This window comes from Arachis ipaensis, chromosome B6, assembly GCF_059453495.1.
Source record: "Arachis ipaensis isolate K30076 ecotype BB chromosome B6, ASM5945349v1, whole genome shotgun sequence".
In the NCBI taxonomy this organism is placed as follows: Eukaryota; Viridiplantae; Streptophyta; class Magnoliopsida; order Fabales; family Fabaceae; genus Arachis; species Arachis ipaensis.
Genome location: NC_142441.1, coordinates 146,374,567 through 146,391,085, shown reverse-complemented (window position 1 = coordinate 146,391,085; position 16,519 = coordinate 146,374,567). Strand labels below are relative to the sequence as shown.

The 16,519-nt window shown below is 24.0% G+C and overlaps 2 protein-coding genes across 2 annotated transcripts; both read left to right on the top strand.

Annotated features, from left to right (window-relative positions):
- Positions 1–467: 467 nt before the first annotated feature.
- Positions 468–1,520, top strand: LOC107605375 (14 kDa proline-rich protein DC2.15). Its single transcript, XM_016307249.3, has one exon. It carries the CDS (start codon positions 521–523, stop codon positions 893–895), a length of 375 nt encoding a protein of 124 aa, XP_016162735.1. The 5' UTR covers positions 468–520; the 3' UTR covers positions 896–1,520.
- A 3,355-nt stretch (positions 1,521–4,875) lies between these two features.
- Positions 4,876–6,087, top strand: LOC107605374 (putative lipid-binding protein At4g00165). Its single transcript, XM_016307248.3, has one exon. It carries the CDS (start codon positions 4,967–4,969, stop codon positions 5,366–5,368), a length of 402 nt encoding a protein of 133 aa, XP_016162734.1. The 5' UTR covers positions 4,876–4,966; the 3' UTR covers positions 5,369–6,087.
- Positions 6,088–16,519: the final 10,432 nt, after the last annotated feature.

The window sequence follows — 16,519 nt, the reverse complement described above, 5'->3', positions numbered from 1 at the left end:
ATTCACGATTTTCATACAAATGCGCGTATGTTTATCTACATAATTGATTATCTTGTAAAAAAAATAAAATAAGTAATTTAAACCCTTAAATCTTGTATATATGTATGTCTAGTTGAAAATAAATCAAGAGTATACTTATCGGCTAAATAAACTAAATAAAGTAATTAATTAATTTTTTGAAATATTAATTAAAAATTTAGACCAAAGTTGAAGAAGAGTGAAACCCAAATGAAAGAAAAATATCTAAAGCCCACTAGTATAACTTAGTGAATTAGCATCCACAAAAAGATGAAAAAAATAAAATAAAATAAAATAGTAATAACTTTGTCTCTATATTGATCAATTCAGAAGCATACAAAAAAAATCCAACTGGAAAAACATCACCACTCACACTCAATCATATTTCCATGTGATGATACATTCTCACACACAATTCTTTTGCCTTTATAAATTGGTAGTATTCATACCACACTTAATTAAATTATACATATTTTCCTAAGTATTTTCTTTTGCTATAGCCATGGCTTTAAACACTACCAAGCTTTTTGCCACAATTCTTGTTGTGTCACTCCTTTCAACACCTTTATTAACCAATGCATGTGGATCATGCAAGGCACCAACTCCGCCGCCGCCACCAAAAGCGAAATGCCCCAAAGACACATTGAAATTAGGGGTTTGTGCTGATGTCTTAGGTCTTGTTAACGTTATTGTTGGTTCCCCTGCTTCAAGCAAGTGTTGTGCATTGCTTGAAGGCTTGGTTGATTTGGAAGCAGCACTTTGTTTGTGCACCGCTATTAAAGCCAATGTTCTTGGCATCAACTTAGATATCCCTCTCACTCTCAGCTTGCTCCTCAGTGCTTGTCAAAAATCACTTCCTCCTGGCTTCCAGTGTTGAGATACGAGTTGAAAACTCACGTGCAGTTATCTTCGTGCGAAACTACTAGTTGAGAACTGCATGTGAATGTTCACTGAGATATAATATTATAATTTGAGTAATTATTTTAATTTCTGTGCACTTTATTTTGTTGAACTTTTTTATATTGTCGTTTAATTAGGTGGTGCTATCATATAAATGAAATTAGGTTTTCTTTTTGACAAATATTCATTTTCTTTGACCGGTCTTGAATTTTTGGTTTGATTAGTGCATGTACATCCACTATCTCCATAAAAAAGAATTCGTTATTTTTTATTTATATGATGGCACCCTATTAAATAGCAATATAAAAAATTTCACTTTGATAAATGTATAGAAGTTAAATCTTGTTAGTTTCTCAATTAATTTTTCTTTTAAATTGTAGTGCTTGTTTTTGTTTATGTTTGGATAATGTGTGGAAAATCCATGTACTGTGCTTGACATGTTTTCTTAATTATTGTAATAATCAAGCAAGCATGTTTGCTTCAGTTAGCAACCTTAGTTTTTTTTTTTTTTTCTATTTTCTCTGATAAAATCAGGGAAATTTTATTTTATATTATGATTGTGTATCATACTTAATTTGTGAAATGTATGGAATTTATTCGTACTTGTTTTTGTCTAGAGAGAAAGAGAAGAAGCATTGATTATTTAGTACATGGATTATTAAATTTGTTGTATTATTATGTTTATATTAAATTTTACAAGATTCCAAGTCAATCTTAAAATTGTGAGTAGAACTCTGTTGTGTATTCTTTCAATGAAGTGTACGTCCATGTTTATTTACTTCCAAATATAGACATAGAATTAGAAAAGAAATATTTCTAATCATTTAGTGTGATATTTATTTTTTTTAAATAAATAAATAATTTATTTCTCAAAAAGTTTAATTCATTCCCCTAAAAATATAGAAATATTTTTCAAGGATTGCATTCTTGTATTTCTTGTTGACACCTTCCAATATCATCATTAGTTAATTTGGAGAATGCGTCCAAATTAAAATATAAACAATTATATTTTAAGTTTTATTGAAATGATTATCTATATATATATATATATATATATATATTTCACTCGTTTGTAATTAGTATTTCATTACGTCATTTATTTATGTAGTTAGGAGTTATTGATTCCAATAATAGATGGGGTAATGTTAGGAAGATAAAAAAACAGCCAGAACTTGCTTTATTTAGCATTTATTAATTATTGTTATAATTAATAAATGTTAAATAAAGCAAGTTATGACTGTTTTTGACTGATTTTTTTTTGTTACCAAACATTTTCAATATAATTTTGGCGTGCGGACAGAAGATTATTCTCGCGATGTATTATTTATTCTTTTAAAAACCATCTAATTTAGTTACAAATATATCTTTTAAAAATTTAGATTTTTTTATTAAAAATAAATGTTAAATTGAAGTTTTATAGGTGATAAATCATTTTTATATAACTTAATATTAATTTAAAATTTATTAATACATTATATATATCGAAACATAATAATTACCTTTAAAATATATATAAAAAACCTATTTGATCGGGTTTTTAATGATGCCAATTATTATTTATATCGAAATTTAGCACAAATATTCTATATGTGATACCAGACATATATATGCATTATCTTGCTCCTCTTCAATATATATATACCTATGTAGATCATTTAAAATTCTCGTATTAATTACATTCTGAAAATATTTTTCCAAATCTAAATATGAGAAAAAAGAATGGACTACTTTCTGGCTTTATTTTTATTACTTACTATCTTCTCACAATGCATAAAAGTCAAAACTGTCCTTTTCATGGCTACACAAGAAAACAAAGAACATTTTTGTGTTACAAAATGGAGCTTCAAACTACTCCACAAATGTTTTTTTACCGTTGTACTAGCGAAAACGACCAGCATTTTTAAATACATTGGTAAATATCTACCAAAAATAAAAAATAAAAATATGGATAAAAGTATAAGAATGTTAGTTTTTGGATAACAAACCTTTTTAGTCGATATTGGGATATAGACTCATTTAAGTTTACTATTCTTAAATTTATTTAATATATTGTTTATTTTAACACCAAATCTATCTTAATTTCGACCATTAGATTGAGTTCTTTATCTATTTAAACATCTGGTTACTTCTAAATTTGCAGAACTCTAAGAGTGTAAGCCAACATTATTAATTTTAGAATAAATTAAAGTAGCAGTTTGATCTGAAAAAAATACAAGTGATATATATGTTCCTTATTGTTATTACCAAATTTTAATTCAGTTTCTAACATTAAAATTTTGACACGAATAGTTAACAAGTAAGTGATATGAATATTATAACGTTATTATTAGTTAAGTCATCTATTCTTTTGTATGTTAGAGAAATGTAATCAAAACCTATTTATAACACTTTTTTTTTTATTTGCTTCTTTTAAAAAATTCTAAATCCTAACAATCAATCATAAACGTTCTATAAAAAAAAGTTTTACAATGGTGATAGCTAGTGGGTTAATTATATTTCCAAACCGAAATAAAATATTATGGTTCTTCAATATGTGAATTGTTCGTGTCAAATGTAATAATGGACTTACTTATATTAAACCCATTTGAAATTTTTGAAATTGAAATAAAATATTTAAAATTTTTAAAATTAAAATAAAATATTTAAAAGATTAGAAAACAAATTAAGATTTAGTCCAAACGTTGAGAATCAAAATAATATTTATTCTAATAATTTTTAAAATGTGATATTAATTTAATCTTAAAAAACACATGCATATGACATTTTATGAAATGGTAATTAAAAAATTATGTTATTAATATAATTTGAAAAAAACATATAATATCAAGTCATTAGTTTTATTTTAAATAGTAAAATACATTTAACATTGATCATATAATAGATATTTGTAAAAATCATCTAATTTCATCTTTTCTTTTTGCTAACTTCTTTAATATATCACGTTATATTATTCCAGAGGATGCTACAAAAAATTGCATCACCCCAAAAATTATAACATTTGGTATGATAAGTCAAAAATTATAACATTTGGTATGATAAGTCAATGATTAATTCACTACAAATCTGAGTTTTATTTAAAGATTTATTACTAGTTAATGAATTGTGTTGCATGCATATATAAAATAGGATTCAAACCCTAAATACTTATTTAAATAGACTATTGAACTAACCACTAAACTAATCTAACTTAATTTTTTTTAAACTATATATTAAGTAGTACTAATATATCAATAGTATTTAGCAACAAAAAGATGCATGATATATATATGCCCTGTGAATCCAAATTTTATAATGATAAAATTTATAAATGTTAAAAAATCAGTAGAATTTATTATTTTTGGTAAATAGTTAGTCATTAATATTTAAAAATATAGGCTAAAAATATATTATTAGATTACTAAACTAAAAAATTAACTTGGATTAGTCGAGTGATTTGTTCACTTGTCCGCTTAAACAAGTGTTGAGAATTTGAATCCGTCTTATGCATACAAGTGCAACAACCTATTAGTCACTGACTAATAGAACTTAGGTTCACAATAAATTAATTATTAGTCGGTCAAATATTAGTTAAAAATTTGAAATTTTGCTGGCTCTTTGAATTTTTCTCTTTTATAATAAGTTATACTAATAGGCTAAATAAATTAAACAAAACTCAGTAAGTAAATTTGTAATACTAAAAACTTAGACCAAAGTTGAAGAAGAGTGAAAATCAAATCAAAGAAAAATATCTAAAGGCCACTAGTATAACTTAGTGAATTAACATCCACAGAAGATTTAAAACAAAACAAAATAATAAATAAATAAATAAACAATAGCTCTCATTCCATTGATCAATTCAGAAGCATACAAAAGAAATCCAGCTGGAAAAACAACACCAATCACTCAATCAGATTTCCATGTGATGATGCATCCTCACAAATTTTTTTTTTGCTTTTATAAATTGGTAGTATGTACCACCCTATTTATCAACTTCATAACACACTAATTTGTTATTACATCATACCTTTTTTAATATATTTTCCTAAGCATTTTCTTTTTGCTATAAGCCATGGCTTTCAACACCATCAGCAAGCTTTCTGCCACAATTCTTGTGCTGTCTCTCCTTTCAACACCTTTATTGACCAATGCATGTGGATCATGCACGCCACCACCAAAACCATGCCCAACTCCGACACCACCACCACCACCACCACAAGAGAAATGCCCCAAAGACACATTGAAACTAGGGGTTTGTGCTGATGTCTTAGGACTTGGTAACGTTGTTGTTGGTTCTCCAGTTTCAAGCAAATGTTGTGCATTACTTGAAGGCTTGGTTGATTTGGAAGCAGCACTTTGTTTGTGCACTGCTATTAAGGCCAATGTTCTTGGCAACAACTTAGATGTCCCTGTTGCTCTAAGCTGGATCCTTAGTGCTTGTCAAAAGTCAATTCCTCCTGGCTTCCAATGTTAACATAAAATGTTATAATTCAAGTAAGGAGAAACTCGCATGCAGTTGTCTTCATGTATGTGAAGTTGATAATAGAAAACTGTTAGATAATAATTTAGTTAAATCTGTTAAATTATATCTAACAGTTTTTAACTATTATATTCACATGAAGACAACTGCACACGCGAGTCTTTACCTTTAAGTAATTAGTCAAATTTCTATGCAATTTATTTTGTCGAGCTTTGTTATATTGTCGTTTAATACGGTGTTGTCATATAAATAAAACTAGATTTTCTTTGACCAATCATAAATTTTTTTGTTAGAAGAGTACATCCATTGACTCTAAAAAAGAATACATTATTTTTATTTATATGACGACACCTGATTAAATAGCAAAATATAAAAGTTTGACACTATTATATGTATAGAAATTAAACCTTTTTCAAGTTTATTGTGTTAGTTCATCCATTTTATTTAATTGTTAATGTTTTTTGTCCATTACAGTGCTTGTTTTGCTTGTGTTTGGGTAATGTATGCGTAGGGAATGCATGTATGGCCAGTGACATGTTTCCTTACTTATTGTAAATTTGTAATAATTAGGCAAGCCTGTTTGCCTCGGTTAGCAACCTTAATTATTGTTGTTTTTCTCTATTTTTCCTAATAAAATTAGGGAGTTTTGTTGTAAAAGATGATTGTGTATCATAATTTAATTTGTGAAATGCATGGAATGTATTGTACTTTAATTTTCCGCCAAAAGAGAGAAGAAGTAGTGATTTAGTACATGCATGATGATTAAATTTCTTATGCAGTTATACATAATGAAGTGTAAGTAAGTGCATATTATGTACTTCATATATATATATATATATATCAAAAATACTATTTGTACATCAAAATTAATCACTAATGTATTTGTGTATAAATATATATATTATTTAATTTATTTTTAATATATATTTATATTTTAATATTTATCTTATATTAATAGCTGATTTTAGTGTATACTTAACATAGTTATATATATATAAACTTGAGTTGGTGATTAATTTTGTGTAGTCTTGAGACTTGTGGTCACTACTTTTAGGCCTTTGTGAGTTAACATTCATTAAAAAAAGAAAGGCCTTAAATTTTCTAAACTTTTATATGCATAAAAATGAAAGGTCCATAACAATATACTATTAAGTGAATTTTAATATGTTTACACTAATTTTTTTGAGTACTTTTGGTGTAAATATTAATCCAAAATAATTCACTCCAAAAATATTAATATATTTTTTTACCTTAAGCATTATATTTCATACTAATTTTATATATATTATAATTTATATATCTTTTCCAGCATTGTCATATCTAATCTTTTTGATGTAAAAAACTAAAAATACATTCTTTTTAAACAACAAAATGATACATAAAGCTTCGGGCTGAATTTATTTTTTATTTTTTGTTTTTGGACTGAATTGAATTTTTAAGGCAGCTGTTGACCAGAAAGATAGTTGGGCCAGGTCACAAACACTAGCCCTTTATTTAAATAAGCCTTAAGACGCCGTGCCAAAAACGGAAAAAAAAGGCTTCAGGGCTCAAGCCGAACATAAAACGAAGCCTATTAATATTTTTACTAATTTGAGTTAGTGGAATAATTAACTTATTCATCCGTAAGTGTCATTGAGTACGTTAACTAGCTATAACTCAAATGATATTTATTTGTGTGTTTGGATTATAGTTTATAAATGGGAGTTTGTATAAAAATGATTTTGCAAATTTGATTTTGATGAAAAGTAAGTTTGCGTTAACGTGATTTATGTTTGACAATCTTTATATCAAAATAGATTATCATAGAATAAATGTTGTTTGGATTACACTACTCAAAATTACATTTAGATAAAAAATTACTAAAATAAACATTAACTTAAATTATTTTTGTATATTATCTTACCATTTTAATTTAGATATTTGAATAGATTTTATTAATTAGTATTTACATACTAAAATAAAAATAACATAAAAATTGGCAAAATATATTTTTAATTAAAATTAACAAAATATAAATTTTAGAGAGTACTAAAAATAATAAAAAATTAAATATTCACCCGACACAGTAATTGAAATAAATTAAACAAATTTTGATGATGTTTTTTATATAGTATATTTTTAGTACTCTTATAGTACTCTTTTTTAGTATGCTATAATTTTTTATTATTATTATTATTTACGATTAATTTTTTGTTTAATTTATTTTACCTAATGGAATCAATAAATTATATTATAAAAGTAAAAATAATAAATAATACAAAAAAAATTTGATATAGATAGAAATAATAAGAATTCTATGAATAATACAATAATATGCATAAAGAATAAAATTGATAAAAAGTAAATAAAGGTTGAGTGATGGTGGCTAAAAGTGGGACGTATGGAAGAGAAACAACTTTCCACCGCACACAGCCTTCTTTACCTCACCACCCTTTTCACCCTCCTCCTCTTCCCCGCCGCTGCAACCACTGCCACCGACGCTAACTTTCTCCGATTTCTCATCCTCCTCCAAAGCAACCCAACCCAAAATAACTCGTCTCTCCTACCACTAAAATGCTACTTAAAAATTACTTTTAGATAAAAAATTATTAAAATAATTAAAAATTAAAAATAAAAAATTTTATATACAAATTTTAGATATATTTTTAATTAAAACTAACAAAATATAAATTTTAGGGAGTACTAAAAATAATAAATTTTAGATAAAAAATTATCTAAATAGCATATAAAAATTAGCAAAATATATTTTTAATTAAAACTAACAAAATATAAATTTTAGGGAGTACTAAAAATAATAAAAAATTAAATATTCACCTGGCACAGTAATTAAAATAAATTAAACAAATTTTGATGATGTTTTTTATATAGTATATTTTTAGTACTCTTACAGTACTCTTTTTTAGTATGCTATAATTTTTTATTATTATTATTATTTACGATTAATTTTTTGTTTAATTTATTTTATCTAATGGAATCAATAAATTATATTATAAAAGTAAAAATAATAAATAATACAAAAAAAATTTTGATATAGATAGAAATAATAAGAATTCTATGAATAATACAATAATATGCATAAAGAATAAAATTGATAAAAAGTAAATAAAGGTCGAGTGATGGTGGCTAAAAGTGGCACGTATGGAAGAGAAACAACTTTTCACCGCAAACAGCCTTCTTTACCTCACCACCCTTTTCACCCTCCTCCTCTTCCCCGCCGCTGCAACCACTGCCACCGACGCTAACTTTCTCCAATTTCTCATCCTCCTCCAAAGCAACCCAACCCAAAATAACTCGTCTCTCCTACCACTAAAATGCTACTTAAAAATTACTTTTAGATAAAAAATTACTAAAATAATTAAAAATTAAAAATAAAAAATTTTATATACAAATTTTAGATATATTTTTAATTAAAACTAACAAAATATAAATTTTAGGGAGTACTAAAAATAATAAATTTTAGATAAAAAATTATCTAAATAGCATATAAAAATTGGCAAAATATATTTTTAATTAAAACTAACAAAATATAAATTTTAGGGAGTACTAAAAATAATAAAAAATTAAATATTCACCTGGCACAGTAATTAAAATAAATTAAACAAATTTTGATGATGTTTTTTATATAGTATATTTTTAGTACTCTTAGTACTCCTTTTTAGTATGCTATAATTTTTTATTATTATTATTATTTACGATTAATTTTTTGTTTAATTTATTTTACCTAATAGAATCAATAAATCATATTATAAAAGTAAAAATAATAAATAATACAAAAAGAGAGTTCATATAGCCAGAAATAATAAGAATTCTATAAATAATACAATAATATGCATAAAGGATAAAGATGGTAAAAAGTAAATAAAGATTGAGTGATAGTGGCTAAGAGCACCTACAATGGTGAGTTCCTCTTTCACTTTTTTCTGACACATAGGAACTCTAATCATTGGAGGAGAGAAGGAATGAGTTCCCGCACGGGTCTCAAGGTGAGGGAGTCCCTCTAAACAGGGACTCAAGTTAACCAATAATAATTTGCCATTTGGCAAATTATTTTAAAAAATAATAATATAAAATCTGAAATAATTAAATAATTATATTAAATAATGAATTAATAATTAAATTATTAATAATTATAATAAAAATTATATTAAATAATTATATTTTTATTTAATTAATAATTTATATTAATTATTTAAAAAATAATTAATTAGATTAAATAATTAAATTTTTATTTAATTAATGATTTATATTAATTATTTATATCATAATTAATATTGAATATTATTTATATTATTATATTAAATTATAATTAATTAAATTTACTTACATTAAAAAATAAATTTAATTTTTACACCTTACAAAATAATTCTTAGTTGAGTTAGTTATTTTTATTTTTAAAATTTAAAATGCTAACGATATTATTAAAATTAGCAATTGTAAACACAAAACTATAAATTAGTATAATCTCGAATTATATATTGTGAGTTATTATTATATATGAATTTATTTAATATTAATATCTTTTAATAGTGAATTATTTTTAAATTTATAAATTTAAATAATATTATTAAAAAAATCAATTACATTAATTTTAAGTATTTTAATTAATTAATTAAGTGAGACCACAACAGGGACTAAAGTTAGTTCCTCATAATGGAGAAGAGAGAGATGTTTTGAGTTCCTATTTACCGTTTATGACGCAAAAGCTGATGTGGAGTTACTTTTTATGACAGGTGGACCATAAATAGGAACTGAGATGAGTTCCCTACTGAAGATGGTCTAAAAGCCCGTTGATGAAACGCAGAATCTCAAAATTGTTGCTTCCTATAAACGTGATTTTGAATGCAAAATCATTTCTGCGTTTATGGAAAAAAAATTTGCCAAACTAAAAATTGAAACTTTCAAGAAATTTAAATGTGCTTCTTCTTTTCCAACGCATTTGCCAACCATCTTGAAAGTCGCACACATGGAAGAGAAACAACTTCCCACCGCACGCAACCTTCTTTACCTCATCACGATTTTCACCCTCCTCCTCCTTCCCGCCGCCGCAACCACTGCCACGGACGCTAACTTCCTCCGATTTCTCATCTTCCTCCAAAGTGACCCAACCCAAAATAACTCGTTTCTCCTACCACTAAATGTGTGTTTGGATTTCAGTTTGCAAATGTGAGTAATTGATTTTATAAAATTGATTTTGATGAAAAGTAAGTTTGGGTTAACGTGATTTATGTTTGGCAATATTTATATCAAAATTGATGATAGCAAAATAAATGTTGTTTGGATTATACTACTCAAAATCACTTTTAGATGAAAAATTACTAAAAGAGACATCAATTTAATTTTTTTTTATATACATGTAAAAACAGAACCTAACAAAAATAATATAAATAAATAAATACAATAAAAAATATGAAAGAGAGTACTATAAATTTTATAATGTTAAACAAAAAAAATATTCTATAATTTTTCTAATATTACCCGTACTCTTTAATTTAGTATTATTTTGGATTATAAATTTTCATTATTTATGGATCTATTGTTACTTATAATTAATTTTTTATTTATTTTATTCTTTCTTATAGGATCATAGTTTATATTATACAAAATTTTGATAATAAATGTAGTATATAATAATTACAATTACAAATTTTACAAAGTCAAAATAAAAAATAAAGAAAATTAATATAAAACAAAGATAGAGTACATCAAAGAATAGAAAAAAATGATACAGATAAAAAATAATAAAAATTTCATACAACCAACAACATATATCATATGAACAAAAAATACAATAAAAATTAAATAAAATTCATATGAATAAAATAAATAAAAAAATTTCATACACAACATAAATACAATGTAGTAAAAGATAGAAAAAAAGAATTCATATGAATAAAAAATAATAAAAAAATCATAAAAATTAATAAAATACCTGAAAAATTATAGCACTACAAAAAATAAAAAAAATAACAATATTTGTCATATGAATAAAAGAAATACAATAAAATAAATAAAAAATCATATAAACTAAGTCAAACAAAAATAAAAAAAATTCATAAAAAATATACATATAAAAAATAATATAGGAAATGATAAAAAAAACTCATATAAAAACATAACATCAGAAATCGTAACACTAAAAATTAAAATATGAAAATGAGTACTAAAAATAATAAAAAAAATTAAAATATTCAATTTACTAGTAATTGAAACAAATCTAAACCATTTTGATAAAAAAAAATGGAAGGAAGAACTATGAAAAAGTAAAAAGAACTATAGAGAACTACTGTGAAGTTTATAGTTATTGGTATCCTTTTTATAGAAGAAAATGAAGAGTAAGGTTGGTAAAAAAGAAAAAAAATTTTCACCTAATTTTCTAAAGGTAATCAGCAGCTATGAACGTAAAATACAGAAGCTACAAATTTTAGCTTCTTCTCAACGTGGGTTCAGAGGCAGAATCGTTTCTGCTTTTAGAAAGAAAAAAAATTACCAAACATAAAAGTGAAACTTTCAAAAAGCTCAAACGCACTTCTTTCTTCACCAACACCTTTGCCAAACACACCTGATCCGTCACCTTATAACTCAGTCTTTATTATGCATTATGAGTTATAACTCGGCGTTAACTATCATTCATTCTTTTGCTTGTAACTGACACCTTCATTACCGACTTAATGACCATCATTTCTATCTTAATGACCAAACGGTCATAACATCAATTCTATTCATCAATTCTATGCCTATAAAAGGAACCTTCTATATCTAATATCGGAGGGCAACATGATAAGTTCTATATCATGTCTTACATTCTATATTCATAGAATTATTACACACAACACATGATAACTTATATTTCATGTCTTACATTCTATATTCATAGAATTATTATATTCTATATTCATAGAATTATTATATACCTCTTAAACACTTACTGACTTGAGCGTTGCCAATAAGATTTAACCATGTCGCTTATTCTTTTGACGATTTCCATTTTTTCTTTTGGGTTATTCATTTGTTTGGGTTTCATTTCATTCTTTGACTGCTCCCCCCAAAAACGGGAAAAGACTTTTAGGAAATTGCCGGGGGTTGGTCCGGAAAGGTAGATCGTAGATTGCCGGGTATGAATTAGATTCTAAGTCGGAGAATGCCAATGAAGAGGGCCTTCTTACAGAATATGCTGTTTTGAAAGTTGGCCCGGTTACGTTACTTGAGGTCTCCTCCGCCATAGGTAGGGATTTGAACAGCTTAAGAGACTCTATTTCTCTAAAAGAAGCGTGTGGTAATGCTTCGGAGTATCTTTTGCAGGTACCCACCCCCTTGTTCTCTCTTTGCCGACGTATACCTCATTTTGACGGAGAGCTTACAAGTATTCACCGGCGGACGAGTTATACACCGGCCAATCTCAGCAAGAACAACACCCATAATCTCTCCATACTTAAATATCGTGGGTTCGAGTCTCCTTATCTTCGATAAAAAAAAATGTCATTGTATTAAGACTTAGGAGTTCAAATATCACTTTATACATATAATAATTCATTGACCAACATTCTATCTTTAAATAAAAGTATTTTTATTAAATAAGCAGCTAAAATTATGTTGAAAATACTTAAATGTGATTGATATATATAAAAACAAGAGAGTAAAACCCCATATTAGCGGGTAACGAATTTTGTATCCAATAAAGAACAACCAAAAAAATTTTCCATATCAAACAAATTAGTCCCTATTAAAAATATTCATTATTTTTTAGAATATCTGATAAATTAATTTTTAATAAAATATATTAAAAAATTAGTTTATTATTATTTAAAATATAAAAAATTTAATCTTGAATTATATTTTCTTAAATAATTAAAGACTAATTTATCACTTTTTAATAAATGTTGAGGATACATTTATTTTTTTATTTTATCCAATATTAATTTGCCTAATATTTTAAAAAATCAAGAACCAATTTATTAATTTTTGTAGTTAGAAATTAATTTATTATATACACAATTGTTAGAAACAAATTTAAATATCACTCAGTTTGATTTATATAAAATAGTAAAACACATAGACGATTAATGGGAAAAAGTTACTTAAATTTTTTTTAAAAATAACATTTATATCATTTTTATATACATTTCTTTTATATATTTTTTATGATATATAAGATAAATTTTTTATTTTTTCCCACTTCTTATCAATGATTTCAATTATTACAAATAAAAAATACTTCAAAAATATACAGAATGTTATATTATATATAATATTTTTCAATTTTTTTTATTATCATGACTCGTGAAATATCAGGCTTTTGGCTCAAGTTAGTTGGCTATTGTTCCATTATAACTTTATAAGGCTGATTAATAGGTAGAATTTAATTTTCATATGCCGAAAATTTAATTATAAGTATATGTAATATTACATTAATTAAAAATAATTATTATCTACTTAATATACTAAAACTGGGTTTTCCCCCAACTAATGAAAGTGAGGTGTCATTTTCTCGTGAATCCATTTTCCCTCCAAAATGAATGCATTTAATGAATAATGTATAATTATACTAATTTAGGAAAATATCTTTATTATAATTATATAAAATTAATATTTAATGCATTATTAAACTACTTACCAATTATTAATCAAAAATATTTTTAATTATTTTAAAGAATAGTGCATAATTATACTAATTTAGGAAAATATCTTTATTATAATTATATAAAATTAATATTTAATGCATTATTAAACTAATTATCAATCGAAAATATTTTTAAACATTTTAATTATATTCATTTTAATTATATTGATATCCTTCTAATTCTTATTCATTATCCAATGATTTTATTAGTGGCAAGTTGTTAACCCAAATGATAATAATAATTTTATTAGGATAAATATCAAATTCTATTCTTAATATAGAAATATAAAATTTAATTCCTTCCATTTTTATTTTACCACTATAAAAGACCATGTATGCTAGAAGAAAATATCATTCGTTTACTAATTACTCTTTCATTTGATAGCTTTTACAACAATTCTTTTTCTTCCTATGAGACGTCATTGCAAGAAGGCAACTATCGTGGACACAAACTACCATGCACACTCTCCAACTTTCGTGCTCATCATTCGGAGCTATATAAGATATGTTATCTATGAAGTATTTATAGACCATGGTATTATCATGTATGCATAAATAAAAAATGTTTCGTATTTAAATTTAAGCTATTTACCTGTTTGTGGTATATTGTAGTGTGAAATTACTTTCAATATGTATTGTGTAATGATATTATGTTCTAATTTAAGCTTTTACTTTAGAACTGTATTATGATTTTATCTCATCATTTTTTCTTAGATATCAAGTTGACGTATTTTTATTTATTATTATTATTGAAACGGATGTGATATGAAATGTACAAAAAAAAACTCCCACATTCAATTTATTTTATTGTAGTCTTCTATCTATTCTATTTATTTTTATTTTCTTTTTAAATGTTATATAATTTATTATAATTTATACCAATCTCCTTAGTATACTAAAATTGGGTTTTCTCCCAACTTATGACGGTGATGTGTCATTTTCTCATGAATTTATTTTTCCTCCAAAATGATTGCACTATTTCTCTCTTTAAATTTATTTTTAAAAATTATCTTTAATTGATATAATTATATTATAATTAGTATTTAATGAATGATACATAATTATACTAATTTAAGATAATCTCTTTATTATAATTATACTATTCTATTTTAAATTTATTTCAAAAAATTATCTTAATTATAATTATATAACAATATTATACTTAGCATTTAATGGATAATTTATAATTATACTAATTTAAAAAAATATTTCTATTATAATTATATAAAATCAATAATTAATGCATTATTAACCTAATTATCAATCAAAAATATTTTAACTATTTTAATTATATTGATATAATTCTATTTTTTATTCATTATCCTAAAATTTTATTAGTGACAAGTTATTATCTTAATGGTGGCCTATATAATAATAATAATAATAATAATAATAATAATAATAATAATAATAATAATAATAATAATAATAATAATAAGATAGAAAATTATATTTTAGAGAAATATAAATTAATTATTAATAATTGGTTATTAATAGTGATAATTATATGATTAATTTTTAGTAATTATTAAATATATTTAATATAAATAACCAAATTTAATCAGTTAACAAATGAAAGAAAATATTATTACACGATTGTAGAAGCAACAAAATATATATATATATATATATATATATATATATATATATATATATTAATAACCAATTTAATATTAATAACGATAATTATCGTTATTATTCAATAATAATAATAATCTTTCCTTTTATTAAAACACTCATCTAATTGAATTAATATAAATATTTAATAAAAATAAAGGATGGATTTTTTGGTCTGAAGGATAATACAATCAAATATTCTTGAAGATTTTAAAGCTGTTAGTATATATTATTCCTATATTAATATACGCATGCATGTTACCTCATTTTTTCATAAATGGAAAATAACATTTACCCGTTAAATTTATTAGTTGCTCAACCGATTCATCTTATTTATTGTGATTAAAATTGATATATAATTATAAAGATTTTTTCCTCCATTAATTTTAGTAAAGAAATCCATGACGTAAAATAAAATAAAATAAAGTCAATATCTACTTTTTTTTCTCAATATTTTTTATATTTACGGTAAATATTAAATGTAAAAAAGAAAAAATAATATTAATTATTATCACTTTTATTTATTTATATTCATAATTAAATTTAATATAATTATAGTAAGTTTCTATAATTATAACAATTTATATCTGTTACATATATAGCAATTAGGCTATATATAATTATATATCTCCTCTTTTATATATACTTAGCAAGTATTTCTATTTATATAATCTACTTAATATATTAAAATTGGATTTTTTCTCAACTAATGAGAGTGAGGTGTGAATTCCTCATGAATTCATTTTCCCTCAAAAATAAATGCATTTAATGAATAATGCATAATTATACTAATTTAGAAAAATATCTTTATTATAATTATATAAAATTCATATTTAATACATTATTAAACTACTTATCAATTATCAATCAGAAATATTTTTAATCATTTTATTAATAATAATAATAATAAT

Bases quoted from the DNA above. Each gene is read 5' to 3' on its own strand.
- LOC107605374 (XM_016307248.3), top strand. From the start codon at position 4,967: ATGGCTTTCAACACCATCAGCAAGCTTTCTGCCACAATTCTTGTGCTG.
- LOC107605375 (XM_016307249.3), top strand. From the start codon at position 521: ATGGCTTTAAACACTACCAAGCTTTTTGCCACAATTCTTGTTGTGTCA.